General features: G+C 47.2%; 1 protein-coding gene across 1 annotated transcript in view; it reads left to right on the top strand.

The window, feature by feature from the left end:
* MAGI2 (membrane associated guanylate kinase, WW and PDZ domain containing 2) overlaps positions 1-13,343 on the top strand; it is a 1,256,398-nt gene extending 1,243,055 nt beyond the window's left edge. Inside the window, exon 22 of the mRNA XM_070506114.1 lies at positions 12,858-13,343. Coding sequence (XP_070362215.1) covers positions 12,858-12,862 — 5 coding nt within the window. The 3' untranslated portion in view covers positions 12,863-13,343. The remainder of the gene's footprint in view (positions 1-12,857) is intronic.
* The last annotated feature ends 3,175 nt before the right edge of the window (positions 13,344-16,518 follow it).

Genomic DNA, 16,518 nt, shown 5'->3' with positions numbered 1-16,518 from the left:
CACTGACCATTTTTTCACTTCCAATATAATTTTTAAAAAATTAAATACACTATGTATCACTTTTGGAAAAGGGAAGAAGCTGGCACGAAGTGTGAAATCAAGCACAAAAAAGTTAAGATGTTGGTAATAAATATATGTCACCCTTCATGAACTAATCTGAGAATGGCCAAGTGCAAGCTGAAAAAGCAAAAAGACGGACAACAACGGAGTTAACAAAACGGGGTGGAAATATTGGTAACACACGGCTAGGTGCTATTTTAAAAGAAAAAAATGTCATTAGGACATAAAAAGATTAGAAATCAGAGCCCAAAGGATTCAGACAGGGACAGAGCAGGACTCTGATGAGGCAGGTAAGGTGCCTGGCCTAGACAAGGGCCTTGTCACGATTCCAGTGTCTCTAGGTCAGGAAAGTATGAAAAAGCAAAGAGAGGCAGGTGGGGACTGGGCCAACAGACAACACGTCACTCCTCTAAAGCTGTCATTTTGTCAAGTGCAATTCTGCCATGGAACGGTCTTTCAGTTTCCCAAGAAAAGAAAAGAAGAGAAATCAGCTCTTTATTTGAAAGTGTCTGGTTTTTAAAGTTTGACAAGTTTAATTGACACTTTGAAGAAACACTCAACAAGAAGACAAAACACTTGCACAACCAACCATCTGCAGACAGAGTCTGGCCCGAGCCCACCCGTTTGCAGCCTCTGTCTTGGAACAAGAGCTAGCTTTCAGGAGAGCATCTGGCTTCCATCAGAATCTGACTCACCTTCCACGCAAGGGCTGGTGCAGACCTCGGAGATCAGAAAGCGTGTGGCTCTCCAGGTCCGTCCGTGCCTAAAATCCCTTCACTTGTGTGTTTTAAGCATGAGGCGCTCACCAGAAACCTGACCGTGGTTCCTGCACAGAGTGGGTTTGCTGTGAGCCAGAAACCAAAGCTTACATGAGCCTCGAAGCCTAGCTGAGTTTTTGTATTCTCTTTCTTATTGAGTCTCACCCAAACTGTGTCAGCTTTGTCTCATGATGATGTCTCCTGCATTCAGGGCACTGGTTAAATGTGTGGAGGTGATGATGGTGATTATTGGGGGTAATAATAGCTGTAGTTGTAAACATTTGGGTATGAACAATGGAGCAACAGCCAAGAATTACACAGACCCTTGCTGGGCATTTGGTGGCACATCACCCACAGCTCAGTGACCAGGGAGTCTGTAAAAGTGTCGCTCTGTCCCACCACCCTGGGGAGGGCAGCTGGGAGCTGCATCTGTTTCTAAGAGTTTATCTAAGTGTTCGATGAGATCCTTTCTTTCGATGAAATGGCCTCTTGGACAGCAATGTCATCTGGAAGAACCTGGGAATCTTGTGAAGCGATGAAATGGCCCTTGACCTTCGTAAGTCGAAGGTGAATTTTCTAAAATCCTGACAAGGGGTAGAGCCGTGTGAAAGGAGCTGGAAGTCCCCTCTGATTTGGTCCCAGGTCAGCTGCCTTCATCCGGAGGAGCAGGCACTCCTGGGGTACACGGAGGCTTTCTAGGGAGCGCACAGGCAGGGATGGTTTAAATGGAATCCATGTCCAGGTTCTTAGCCTCCATTTTTATGCATTTCAAGCCTGTGGACTCCCAATTCTCCATTCCCACCTGCCCCAAACAAGGGCCCTTTACGTTAGAGAAGAAAGACAGATGCGTCTCCTGTCCTGCATTTTACTCTGTACGTTGCCTCCAGGTGTGGAAAGCTCTGGGGCCTTAGACAAAGGGACAATTGGGGAATGCAACCTCCTGAGGGAGAATCAAGACAGCAGAGAGCATCAGTAAGGAATATTGAAGTGGACACGGTCTTCCTGTCTTCCTTCACCAGGGAGGCGGATAGGGTCCCCATCTCTCTAAGAATTAGCACCCACATTTATTTGAATTTTAAAATAAAGTCAGACTTTTCCTGATGGAGTGTGTGATTTGGCCGTTTGTCTGACTTGACCACGAGGACCGGCTTTGCCGGTTAGATTATACAACAGGTATTTTCCATAAATTAAATGAGTTAAATCTGCAACTACAAGGTTTAAATAAAATATATTTGAAGCATGCATACAAGAAAAAAAATACATGCTTGCAATATTTAAATTTGTGATAAAAATGTAGATGCCAAATGAAAAATGAAATCAGATCTAGAGTTTTATAAAATTATTTTAGGGGCTACATGAGCTAAAGGGAGCACTTACTAAGGCAAACCTGCTTAACTCAGTTTAATGAAAGTTTCAAAATAGTGTTGAGTGTCTACTATATATAAACCAATACAGGTGAACAGGACACAGCTGTATTCTCAAGGTGCCTAGAATCTGGCTAGGCGACCAGGACAAGTAACTCAAGATGGAATTTTGTAGGATGCAGACATCGCCCGAGGCAGTTAGAAGTCATTCCTGGATAAGTGGCGTTTTAGTTGGGTTTTGAAGGATGGGTAAGATTTCAAGAGGCAGAGGATGTATACGGGGAAGAATGGCGTGAGCCAAGTCAGAGTTAGGAAACTTGGAAGTATGTTAGAGAAATAGTGAGTTGTTTATTTTGACCAAGACTGTATGGAATGGGGGGTGGGGAGGAAGATTAAACACAGATGTCAGTTCAGGCAGATCACAGATGCTGATAGGGAGTGGTGGAGAGTCAGAAGGGTTTCTGAGCAGAGAAAAGAGAAGACGAGCTCTTGGCTCTAGCAGGAAGTCCAGGCAGTCCTGTCCAGGGTGTGGTGAAGGGGCAGATGTCTGGCAGCCACTAATTTCAGTCCAGGTGAGAGGGAAGGAGACCTGAGCGCCTGGAATGGAGGGCAGAGACACGAGGGCTCTCGAGGAGGGAGAACAAGGAGATCCCCGACTTACGGGGTGCGAAGAGTGAGGAACAATCCCAGGCTTCAAGCCTGAGTGAAAAGGAGGAAATGGGAGGAGGACCAGACCTACAAGGGACATCGCTGCGTTTTCTGACAGGTAAAGTCTGAGGGGCTCTCAGGTTGCCCAGACGGAAATATTCATCCAGCCGATAGCCATAGACTAAAGATGGAGATGGTCCAAAGAGAGTGAAATGCAAGTGAGAGACTGAATGTAGGAGTAAGGACACCCCCCTACCAACCCCCCACCCCACACCCCACCCCCAGATTCTGATGTAACTGGTTGACATGGGACCATTTTGGAAGGGAAATGTCCTATGCATTATAAATACACCCACAGAAGTAGTGGCATGCAAAGAGTGCTTTGTTACAGAAGGCAAGCGTTCTGGAAAGACTTGCCTTCTTTCTAAAGTTCAGGTGCCACCAGGAAAGACATGAGCCAATTTCTTTTTCTAGTCCTTAACTAGACAATAAAAGAGAGCTGCATGCGGTTCAACTGCCAGGGATGTGGAGCAATTCAAAGAAGGAGTACTTCAAAACAGACACCCCCGTATACCGCCCTTTCAACCTGTAAAGGTTAGCAGGGGCCACAAGGCTCAGTGACATGCCGTCCAACTTCCGTCTCACCTCATCTTAACAGGAACACCTGGATTCTCGCTCCTTGATCTGGATCGCCAACTCTGAGACGAGCTCAGTTGTGCCTCAAAGGGAGAGAGCCAGCTAATGTGAGCAAATGAGCAGTCACCAGATAAGGGCCAAGCTATCTATCTGTATATATCTACTCCCACATATTATACACACACACACAACACACAGACTCACACGTGAGCACACAGATACACAGACATGTACCCGGGGACTCCGATTTTAATTTTCTTTGGTGACAAAATAACTTATATACCCAGAAGCTACAAACACACGGAAAGCTTCCTCGTTTTACGGCTGGCAGCTGTGTAAATGTCATCCAGGCTGAGGAACAGCCCGGGACTCTGACCTGAGCGTGGCACAGAGAAAACACTCGATACGTGTACATTCTTCCTGTTGTTGTTATTAACTGAGAGGCATGTGAACATTTTCAGTGCTGCTCTGGAATTCTCGCTCAGCAGATATCTAGGAGGTGTTAGCCACGTGCCAGGCCCGGTGCAGAGGGCTGCCTGGACCTGGGAACTACACAGACACACCCACCCCACAGAGAGCTCGTAAGTGCAGTTATCGTTGGAGCTGCAAAGGGGAAGCGAAGGAGGGGCCGGTGGGGCTTCTCCTAAGGAAGGGGCTGCCAGGCCGAGAGCCGGACACGAGCAGGTGTCAGCCGGGGACAGTCGGAGCCGGAGCCACAAGGGGCAGTCCAGGTGGCCAGGCCTCAGCAGGTCCGCGGTGACCCGCCCGCCCACTTGCCCAGGCCTCTCCTGGTTTTCAAACTGTGAGTCTGCGCCCTAGCAACCCCTCCGTCCGGGCAAACCCACGTGGTTTGGCCCCTGTAGAGGGAAGGGCACATGGACCCAGCTGGCAAAGCTGAGGGCCCAACTGAAGCTTGTCACCTCGAGGGCAGAGGATGATGAGAGCTGGCCAGCAGGAGGCTGGAGAGGCACGGGGGCCCAGATCTTGCAGGGCCCACCCAACGGCCGTTGGCCAGGCCTCTGGCCTCCTTGCAAAAGGCGGCAGGAAGCCCTGCTGGGATGTGGGTTTCCCGTACATGACACTCTGGCCTGGAGTGGAGACCACCCTTATGCTCCCTACTCCCCCTCGCTCCCTTATGTCCCTCTCCCCCTTCCTCTCAGGCTCTGCTGGAGGCCTCAGCCTCCCCAGGCTGCAGCCCCCTAAGCTCATCCTGCCGGGCTCTGTCTGCGGAGGCCTTGCTGGTGCGCCTGCAATTCTGCGAAGAGCTTTCCCGGGCAGGTGTCTAATCAACACACAGACTCACGACTCTCTGGTTACAGGTTCTCTGCTCTGTTCTCCACCATCAAGATGTGGATTGAAGATTCATCTTGTGTTTCTGCCATTAACCCTCACGAGGCCTAGTGAATAACAGGCGCTCAGTGAATACTTGCCAGAGGTTGGACAATTTTTTTAAAAAACTGGCCTCATCTCTAAGTCCAATATAGTTTCCCTTGAATTGGAATGGCTTTCAACATGGTATGTGGCCCTGACTCATCAGAGTGGACAGTTTGCTGCTGTTTCTACAAAATTCTGGAGAAGGTGCTTGACGTTGTTATTTGAGCCCTTTTGTGATGAGGGCTAGCTTCTGGAGCTCACCCAGGGGCTCAGTCCAAAATAAGCCCGGTAACTATGCCCCCTGACTTTCTCCTGCTCATGCTCAGGGCTTGAGCAGAACCTGGCTCTGGCTCTTATTTCAGGAAGGTAAGGGCAGGACCAGAGCTACAGTGACAGGGCAGGACTTCCTGTTCCAGCTTTCCTTGCTCGAATCCCAGGGAGAGACTTTCTGCTGGTATCCTTGGCTGAATTCTAGCACACCGGGTCCAGCTGGTCAGGATTCCTTAGATGAATTTGGTTTCCCCACTACAAATGTTTGCTGGAAGCATGCAAGAGGCCCCTGTGGGTTTTGGCCTTGGACTACTGCAGACTCCCTCTGCCTCTCTGCTCCAATTGCAGCTCTTCCCAATACCACACACACACACACACACATATCCCATTTGACCCCCTGCCCACGCTCCTGTCACTTGTGTCAATCAGCCGTTGAGTGATCGGACTTTTGACTGGGCCCTTCCAGCCAACCTCAGCCCTGCAGCCTGTACCAAGGCCCCTTGAGTGGGACACTCTGTCTGAGCTCCCTGCACTGACCTCTCAGGATCAAAGACCATCATGGTCGGCTCTCCACTGACCTCCCACTAGATAGCAGATCATTCACAACCAATCCCAAAACAGTTTCACTCTCTGTTTTTAATCTGAGTCAACAAATACAAAACCAAGATTCCTTTTTTTCTTAACCATTGCCGTTATTAAGGAGCTAATGGTATGAGGGCTTGGTAGGGTTTTAAAGAATAGTTAGGTACAGATCTTCTGAAACATGAAGGACTCATCTGGAACACACGCCCATGCTAAGGGGGCGGGGACAGCCACAGATGATTTTGCCCTGAATTCCTCTGCCAAGACACTTTCAAAACAGAAGCAGGGAGCTGTCTGAACCCCTCCCAGAAGACTAGCTGCTAAGAAATAAATCCAACCCTCCACTCCCCAAAAAGGCTTATTTCTTGCTCAGCTAACAGGTCAGGAGTTGCTGGTTGAAGTAGATTTTCTTTATTTAGTTCCTTCCATTCTATGGCTCCATCGTCCCCTAGAGCCTGGCTTCCAAAAGAGGGGTCCAAGCACCAGCAGCACTGCCGTCCCCTGGGAGCTTGTTAGAAATGCAAGACCTCAGGCCCCGCCCTGGACCTACTGTACCAGCCCTGCATTTTAAGAAGTTCCCAGATTGGATGACCCGTATACATAAAAGTTTGAGAAGCCCTGCCCTAGAACCCCGGAGCCCTCAGCATCCAGAGAGCAGAAGAGGAAAGAGGGTGTGGAGTGAGCACAACCCCTTCTTTGCTTCACTGAGGTCCCAGCCTACGAATGACAGGTCACTCCCAGTTCCATTCCATTGGTGAGAACAAGTCACATGGCCACAATGGGGCACAAAGGACTCTGGGAAATGTAGTTCCTTACTGGACAGCTGTCTGGCAGCCACACTCCACACCATGGAATTGGGACGACAGATTATTGGGTGGACAAACAGACATTTCTGACTCACAATATAGTTTGTATTTTTTTCCGTGAGACCAAAGAATATTTCTTCCTCTACCCTAGAAACTGCCTTGGGTAAGGAGTCATGGGAATTTTTCGAGCCTCCTTTGTGGTTTTTTTTCCAGTTTTATTGAGGAATAATTGAGAAATAAAATTGTATGCATTTAAAGTGGACAATGTGATGATCTGGTATACATACACATTGTGAAATGATTCAGGTTAATGAATGCATCCATCACCTCACATAGCATGGTGAGCATGCTTAAGATCTGCTTCCAGCAAATTTCAAGCATATGATACCATATTATTAACTATGGTCACTATGCAGCTTCCTGTGTGAAGGTGGTCCAGCCTGATGCTAACTGGGCTGATGTACTGGACAAGACGATGTTGTCCCGCAAACCATCACATCCGTGAGAGTCTGTGAGCACACACGGTTTCCACCACTGCTCCTTCCTTCATCATCCCTAACACAGAGGGCATCCCTGAATGAGTGTATCTTATGAGCACATCTGAGGCATCCAACCAGAGATCAGCAAACTTTTTCTTTAAAGAGTCAAATAATAAATATTTTGAACTTTACAAGCCATGCTGTCTCGATCGCAATTACTCAGCTCTGCCATTCAAGGATGAAAGCAGCCATAGGCAAAATGAAAATTAATTTGCATTCTATAAACACAGTACGGGAGAACCGATTGTAGCTTATTTCACAAATCCTTATTGAGCATTTATTAAGCTACTTAATGTCTCTGATCCCATCAAAATGTAAACTCCGTGAGGACGGGAGTCATATAAGGTCATCAAATCTTTGGCCATCTGGTCCAGATTAGTCTTTCCTCTTCTGGCCCAGTACATCACTCTGTTTAGCACCAAACTGGATCACCTTGACAAAGAAAGCTGCATAGGGACCATAGTGTATAACATGTCTTGTACACTTGAGATTTGCTGGGAGTAGATCTGAAGAGTCCTCATCACACACACCTCCTCAGTGAGCAGGTGGCCCAAGGGGAAACGTTGCACCAGGCCCTACACCAGGCCATGCATGTGTATGCAGAGGAGAAAAAAGCAGGGCCCTGTTTCCAGAGAGCTCATCACGGGGTGAGTCTCAAAATCGAATATGCAGGCCGTGGACAGGTGCAGAGGTCACACTGAAGGGATGGCAAATACGAGAAAACTTGGTCAAGTTCAGGAGCAGTAACAAATAATGCGGAAATTAGCATGTCATTGGCACGAGCTGTGCACCCAGCCCTTTTACATATGTCACTCGGTTTTATCCTCAAAGCGATCTTGTATGTACATAATACTCTCCCCACTCCTTCAAAACCGCCTGTGTCAAGGTCACACTCTCTCATTCCAAGACTTGCTGCAAAGCCACGTGCAGAGTCTCAGTCTTGGCACGATGAACATTTTGGACTGGACAATTCTTTGTTGGGGGAGGTTGTGCTGTGCATTACAGGATGTGTAGTAGCATCCCTGACCTCATTTCACCAATTCTGACAACCAAAACTGTCTCCAGACCTTGCCAAATACCCTGGGCCAGGGGGAGGGAGACACAATCGTCCTCAGTTGAGAACCACGGAGTTGCAATAACCAAGGCTGTGAGGGATGGGCAAATGACAGACTCACAGATCAATGGAAGAGCACAGAGAGTCCAGGCACACATCCCTACACACACGGTCAGTTAATTTTCAACAAAAGCTCAATGGCAATTCAAAAGAGACAAAAGAGTCTTTCCCACAATTGGATAGTCACATGCAAAAAGAAAAAGAGTGTCTTGATGCATACCTCACACTGTATCCAGAATCTAACCCAAAATGGATCATAGACCTAAATGTAGAACCTAAAAATTTGATAATTGGACTTGAATCAAAATTGAAAATTTCTGCTATCCAGAAGACACTGTTTAAAAAATGGGGGGAAAACAAGAGTCACAGACCCGTAGAAGAAGTCTGCAAAACAAGAATTTGATACAGCAGTTGTATCCTGAATATATTTTTTGAAAATTCAATAATAAAAAATAGATAACTCAATTTATAAGAGGCATGAAATATTAGTAAAGACACTTCACTAAAGAAGATACACAGAAGGAAAATGCATAAAAGATGCTCAACGTTATTGGTCACTAGGGAAATGAACATTACAACCACAAGGAGATATCACTACGTGTCGATTATAATGACTAGAAATTTGAAACTGACATGCATCGAGAGTGGGAACACAAAAGGATACAACCATTTGGGAAAACAGTTTGGCAGTTTCTCATACAATTAAAAGGCATTTATCATAAGACCATGCATTCCCACTCTGAGGAACCCACCCCAGTGAGATGAAAACCTCTGTTCACACAAAAACCTGAATGTGAATTTTTAGAGTGGCTTTACTCTTATTCACCAAAAAACTGGAAACAAGCCAAATGTCCTTCAACTTGTGAATGGAGAACCACACTGTGGTGTGTCCACATGTTGGAATACTACTCAGCAATAAAAAAGACCAAACCACTGTCAACACGCAGCCACACGGACGAGCTTCCACTGCACTGCGCCTAACAGAGAGATCCAAGCTCGCAAGGCCACCTTATGTGTAATTCCATTTATCTGACGCTCCAGAGGGGTACCTCTGGGGACAGAAAACTAAAGGGCCAGAAAGGAGGACAGTGGTGGCCTGAGGCTGTGGGTGGGGGAGGTGTTGGCTGCCAAGGGGCCCAAGGGAATTTTTTGGGTGGCAAGACTGGTCTATATTTTGACTACGGTGACAGTTACATGACTCCATGTGTTTGTCAAAACTCACAGAACTATACACTAAAAAGGGTGAATTTCACTGTATGTAAAAAGGGTGAATATATCAAAAAATTATATATGAATAGGATTTCTGTGTAGACTTTTAGAAAGTAAATTAATCACTTATGAACGAGAATAAAGTTCTACAACTAGAACAAGTCAGATCCCGTCACTGCCCTGCTGGCGCTCAGCATCCACCGCCCTCCCTCCACACGTCCACCTGCCTGACTCACTTCCTTCCACTCACCCGCTCGATTCACCCCAGCTGTGTCGGCTTCCTTCCTCCTCCTGAAACACTGTCTTTTTCCTGTGCTCAAAACGCTCTTCCTTTTGACATCTGCATGGCTTTCTTCCTTGCTTCCTTCGTGGCCTTTGCTCAAACGTCACTTTGTCAAAGAGATCTTTCCTGCTTGCTCTCTCTCAACACTCCTTCTCGCCTTACTCTGCTTTATCTTTCTCCATAGCCCTTCTCATTCATTTAATGTTTGTTGACAGGACTAGAATATAAGCTTGATCCTTATCTGCTTTCATCCCTTTAGTCTCTTAAACGTAGTAGGTGCTCCATATAGACTTGAATGAACAGATGTGTAGATGGGCTCAGGGACCGCGAGAAGGACAGGGAAGGAGGGAGGGAGGGAGGGAGGGAGGGAGGGAGAGGGGAGAGGGGAGAGGGGAGAGGGGAGAGGGGGGAGGGGGGAGGGGGGAGGGGAGAGGGGGGAGGGGGGAGGGGGAGGGGGGAGGGAGAGAGAGGAAGGGATGGGGATAGTGGATGCTGGACTTGACTGGATAGTCCTCAGAGAATTTGAATACAAAACAGAAAGTGAGAGGGAGCAGCAACTATTAAAAACAGAGGGAAGAGCCACTGGTTTACTAAAAGGATGACACACTAAATCAGGAGCCGCAGGTACTTGCTCATTTGAAGCCCTCTTGAGTCCCCTGAACAGCTGCTCCACACACGGATGATACACTGTCGTAATCTCCTAAATAGCTACCCCCTTCTCCCAAGACCCTTTCTTCCTTCCTTTCCCGAGTAGCCCTACCATAAACCTCCTGTGACTAAGGTGCCCCACACGTGTCTCACTCTTCCTTGGAACCTGAAAGACTTTAACTCCCACTCCTCCCCGCGCCCTGTCTGGGAGACTCAGGCATCCATGATTTTCCACCCACCCCACACCCACACCCACCACTCAGGAGAAGAGTGGCTCTGCAAGTCTCCGCAGGGGGAGTCAGGGGACAGGAGCGCTGAGAGTAAGGCCTCTCTACTGCCAGCAGTGACGCAGTGTGACAACAGAACTCAGTCTGCCCCGGGGAGACCCCTCACCTCCCACAGCATCAGGACCACTTGTCTCATCGTGCCCTTGAACCTTGCTGTGGTTGGGCATCGTTTATCCCCCAAACCGTTATCCCCGATCCACTCTGACATTCCTCCTTCAGGACCCCCTGCCCTAAAACCCTTCCACCCCTTGAACCTTGCTGTGGTTGGGCATCGTTTATCCCCCAAACCGTTATCCCCGATCCACTCTGACATTCCTCCTTCAGGACCCCCTGCCCTAAAACCCTTCCACCGAGCCCTCTGAAAATCATCAGCAAAATCTGCACAGCCTTCATCTCTTCCCTGAACTTCCCTGCATCCTCGTGCTGTCACTGGATCCTGGCTTCCCTTGGGATGCAGCTTCTCCTGCAGCATCTCAAGTGGTGTCTGTTTCCTCTCTTTCTCCTGTTCCATGAGGGCGAGTCTCTTTCTTGCGTCTCATTGCCACTTTCAGCCCCCTCTTCATCCTCCTCCCTAAACCCTCCAGCCTTGAATCTCCTATCATTTATCTCAACCTCCCTTCTCCCCCATTACTATAGTTTTCTGCAGACATAGGGGTCCTCTTTTCTTTTCTAATATATGCATTCATTGCTATAAATTTCCCTGTAAGCACGGCATCCCATGAATTTTGATGTCACATTTTCACTTTCGTTTACTTCAAAATATTTTAATATTTCTCTTAAGGCTTCATCTTTGACCCATGTCTTATTTAGAAGTATGTTGCTTAATCTCCAAATATTTTGAGATTTTCCAGCTATCTTTCTGTTATTGGTTTCTGGTTTAATTCCACGTGGTCTGAAAACAAACTTGGTAAGATTTCTGTTCTTTTGCATTTGTTAGGGTGGGTGTTATGGCCCCAGAATGTGTTCTATCTTGGTGAATCTTCCACGTGAGCGTGGGAAGAATGAGTACTCCGCCGTTGGTAAATGGAGTATTCTCTAAGCATCAATTAGATCCAGTTAATTGATGGTGCTCCTCAGTCCACTATATGCTTACTGATTCGCTGCCTACTGGGTCTGACCTAGCTTCCATTCCATGGTCAATCGCCGCGCTCTGCTTCTGTGCATTCGCATGTCTAAAGCGCAGCCCCGGCTCAGGCCAGCTCTCCGCATACGCCTTGCCTGTCTCCATGCATGCTGACTGCGGTTGGAGAAAAACACCCAACCTTGCTGACTGGTGTCTCTTTAAATTCATGACCGCTGAGCTCGGGTGGGCCCTGCATGTTGTCGAGCACACAGACTGACATTCCCTGGTCCATTGCCAGGGATAGACCTGTTCCCATCCCACTGTGGTGGATGACTGTTTCAAACCTTCTCATTCCCCTCAAATCGCTACCACCTGCTCCCTAACCCTCACTCTCTGCAGGTGGCCTTGCCTCCTAGTTCATGAGAAAGTAGGGACGCCCACCACCGCCGACACTTGTGTTTGTGTCCATCCACTCTCCCTCCGGGCCTTTTACCTTGAGTTGCTTCTCTGTGCTACCAGCAAATGCCAACCCCTTCACTTACGCGCTGGACTCCTCTTGCTGCCTCAGAGACCGTGCTCCAGCACTTCTCTCTCTCCAGCATCATCCGTTCGTCCCTCTCTTTGATCTTTCTCATCAGCACACAGGCTATGTTCAAAATGGCAGGCGTGTTCCTCAGGGCTCTGCATTTGATTTTTCTTCTTGGGGAGACCCTGTTCCCCGAGACAGTCACATGGCTCGCTCCCTCACCTCCCCAGGTCCTTACCCAAATGACGCCCCTCAGGCATGCCTTCTCTGGCCACCCTATCTAAAACTGCAGCCCTCCTGTGGTGGACTGAGCCTCCATGAGCCCTGTCCCTGAGAATCCCCCTCTCCTTGGGTGAGAGCAGAAGCTCTTACTTGCTTCTAACTAATAAAATATAGCAAAGGTAATGGGGTGTCCTTTCCTTGGTTGGGTCACATTGTATGGCAAGGTGATGGGCTGTCCCCCCATAATTGTTACATTATATAAGACACCATCTTAGCAGACTAGAACAAGAGCTTTTCCTCCCTGGCTTGAAGAAGTAAGCTTCCATACTGTGAGGGGGCCACTGGAACTGGGAGGCCCCTAGAAATGGAAGAAGGCCTCTAGGATCTGAGGGTGGCCTCCTGGAAACAGTCATCCAAGAGCCGGTGCCCTCAGTCATGCAACCATAAAGAATCAAATTCCGCCAACAGCCTGAACAAGCATGAAGAGGACTCTTCTCTAGTCAGCTCTCCAACGGAGAATTCAGCCCAGCTGGCGCCTGGATTGCAGCCTTGTGAGACCCTGAACAGAAACCCAGTTAAGCCGTGCCCAGACTCCTGGCCCCACGGGAACTGTGAGATAATAAATGTGTGTGTTGTTTTAACCTGCTAACTTGGTTGTAGTTTGTTATGCAGAAAAATGGAAAACTAACACATCCTCCAAAGATTCTCAGTTGCCCATTTCTGTTTCCTTTTTTTTTCTTTTGCCTTAGCACTTACAACCCCTTAACGTATTTTCTATTTTACTTATTTACATCGTTTGCAGTCTGTGGACTCTGCTCTACTCCTGAATATATAAGTTCCACCAAGATGGCAATTTCTGTCTATTTTTTCCCCACCGTTATATTCTCAGTGCCTCGAACAGTCTCAATGTGTTTGTTGAGTGAATGAATAAACAAATGAATGCTAACTCTTGTTACCCGGGCAGAGGAATTCCTTAAGCTCACTCGTATCTCAGAGAGGTGAGACAGAGAGGAAAGGTTTCTATCATTTTTAACTCATTGTTATGGAAATGGCAACACACAGTTCAGGAGCCAATGTGATGTGTCCACGTAACAGCTTCTCACTAGTGTGGCTTGTTTCGGGGGCAAATCGTAAATTCTCAGAGCAGCATTCTTCAAAGCCTTTTGACTTGACTCACATTTAAAAACACATTTCCCGTTCTGCCTCAGTACACACATACACACATACATAATGGAAACAAAGGTTTCACAAAACAGTACTTATCCTTATGACATGCTCTCAAGGTTTCCCGTCCCATTTCATTCTGCTATATTTCACTGTTTAAAAACTGGATAAGACCCCCTGCTAGGTCCTGGAGAAATCCTGCAGGCAGGCACCCATCCTCGCTGTTGTCAAGCATCTCCCGGGTTTGGATTGCCATGGGTTCGACACTGTTGTTCCAGGTGCGTATGGTGAGGGCATCTTCTGTGCTGCCTGGAGAAGGGAACCATCCGCCTTAGCAGATGAGAGGGCTGGGGGCAGAGCTGCATCTTCTCGTGAAACTGAGGCGCCTGAGAGGGACTGTGCCTGGACCAAGAGCCGCCGTCCTCCTCCTGCCACTGAGCCGGGATACGCAGGGCCATTCTCATCTTCTTCTTCATCTTCATTCTCATCTTCATTAGCTGGTCTGAGTGTTCACCGAGTTCAAAGACTCTACAGCTTCCCCATAACGGGTACAAGTGACCTTTAATCCTGGTCCTGTCTCAGATGTCTAAATGGTCCCTGACTCACAGGCATTTGGTGCTTGAATTTCTGATTGTCAAGTGTTTTTAAAAATCACTAAAACATGAGCCACCTCACATGGTTCCAAATGGCATGACTCGTGAAGCTAATGAAAAATTATGGCAAAGCACTTTTCCTACAGCGCAAGCTACTCATTGGGCCCAGAAAAGGCAATGTTGATGAAGTGCCGTTAAATTACGGCCTGAGATGCCACCTGCGGGCAAATCTGGGTCTAATTCGCCTTTTTGCAAGTCGTTTTCTATTTCTTTGAACGTGAAATGAATCCCAAGGACGGTAGATGATAAAGATGCTGCCCCTTCAAAACTGATTTGATTTTAAACGTATTTGTCTTTTTTTTTTTTAAGCATGTGGTTCAAGAGGAATGATAATAATAAAAAAATCTCTTCCTAAGTTTCAGCTCAGCAGTACCTCCATATGGGGAAAATGCCCCCCACCCACACCTTACTCCCTTGCTGCCCTGTCCCCACCACACAGCCTGGGGGGTGAGAAGCTGGGCTGGGGATGGAGGGCAGGTGCTGGACCACAGAGAGCTCAGGGAGAAAGCAGGAGTAAGCGAGTCATCTGGAGGGTTCTTTCTGGCTCTCCTCTCCGTTGGCCCCTGTTTCCCTCACCTTCCCTGTGGGCCGTGCCCGTTTGCTCTGATTTCTTTCTTATGGTCGGAAGCCCCCATCTCTCTCCCCTGTTGTTTCCATTTAAACCTTCCTGCCTGGTGTCTCACTCCTGCAGGATAATTGTTAAGTTTAGTGGATTTCTCTGCAAAGGGAACGCTTTTTGTCACCATGAGGAAACAAAGGCCAACTCCACAGTGTGGGAAATTCTACAGGGCAAATGACCGGCTTTTTCCACCGCATGAGTAGCATGGGGACGAGGGGAGGAGCTGTTATAAAGAAAAGAGACCAGAGACGTACTAATCAGAGTCAACTTTGTCTCAAAGGAGCGGCAAGAGCATAAAGAGTCCCGGACTGTCAGTCATGCAGCTTCAACCTTTATCAATATTTTGCATTAAGCATTTCTTTCCAAACTAAGGGTCAAACTGACCTGCTGTGCCAGCAAACGTCTCCCGACTGTGGTAAACGAGCTATCCCTGTTGTATGATACATGTTCCTTGTTCCAAGACAGTACATAACCATGCATCCACCTGGCTTCTTCCGAGTCCTCCTTCTTGGGGGAGGTGCTCTCCCGGGCTCTCTAATCCACAGACTGACTTGTATAAGGAACTCACCTCAATTTTGATTTATAGATTGATTATTGATTATTCGTGTCGACAGTTTGTTTCATGGAGAATTCCAAAACAGATCCAAGAGTTCACAGTATTTCACCCATAACTAGTTCAAAAAGCACCTATTGCAGAAAGACACTTCGGCAAGAAGCGTTCAGCCTTCAGAGCGGGGCTCCCCGGGAAGCACCCCTGTGACTGGAAGGGAGGGTTTCCTCTGAGGACATTGTTCATAAAAACATGTTGTTTCTCTATCTGAACCCGTGGGATAAAAATCCTTCTGGACATGACTTAGGAAAACCTCCACAATCTCTCACCAAAACATTTAAAATTCTGTATGCAATCAAAGTTTTCTATGTACAAGATGTGCTAGGAAGCTGAGAGACGAGTCTGTGGCCAACCGTGCATCTATGTACACTCTGCACCACGAAACTGTGTTTTAACTTCATTTCTGACTCAAACACGTCCCTCTTCTTGCTGTCACTTTTTCTTTCTCATCTACTTCAATCTGTGTTACCTCATTTTATTGGTATGTCCCTGTAAGCAGAGGTGTGCTGGTGAATATTTCACACTAATTCTCTGGAAAAAAAGTATATATATATATATGCAAATTAATTATAAATTTTGCTGCTATAAATGATGTATAACCCACAATAAGCAAATAATAGTAAAATACACAATACTCTTTATTGTAAATTCCGTGCAGCCAACTGAGTCCCTCAGAACGTTTTTGATGATTTTTGTCAAACTCTGTATCCACAGCTAACGGATGGTTGCAACCAACAATCAAAAATAGTTGAGACACGAATGTCGGTTGATACTTTTATTTACTTTAACAAGGAAGAGGAAGTGAAACAAGAAACACCTATGTCTCATGTCAGAACTTCACTCATTCCTCAATGATGTGAGCCACTTTTTTGCTAAATTGGTTGTTTTCAAATACCGGCAGACTACTTCCCCAATTTTTTGTGCTACTCAGAATGTAACTACTAGAGACACGGCACACTTTAAAGTCTATTCTGCACTGTTACCATTCTATCCATCACTTTGTGAAGTCTAGACATCAATAAAGTGATCACTGAAGCCTTGACCTGTAGTGTTTGCCCATTTCCATGGTGTAAATACTCCCGC

The sequence above is a fragment of the Equus asinus genome, chromosome 1 (genome assembly GCF_041296235.1).
Source record: "Equus asinus isolate D_3611 breed Donkey chromosome 1, EquAss-T2T_v2, whole genome shotgun sequence".
Lineage (NCBI taxonomy): Eukaryota > Metazoa > Chordata > Mammalia > Perissodactyla > Equidae > Equus > Equus asinus.
Note: the sequence above shows the minus strand (reverse complement) of the source record. Positions and strands in the feature narration are given on the sequence as shown.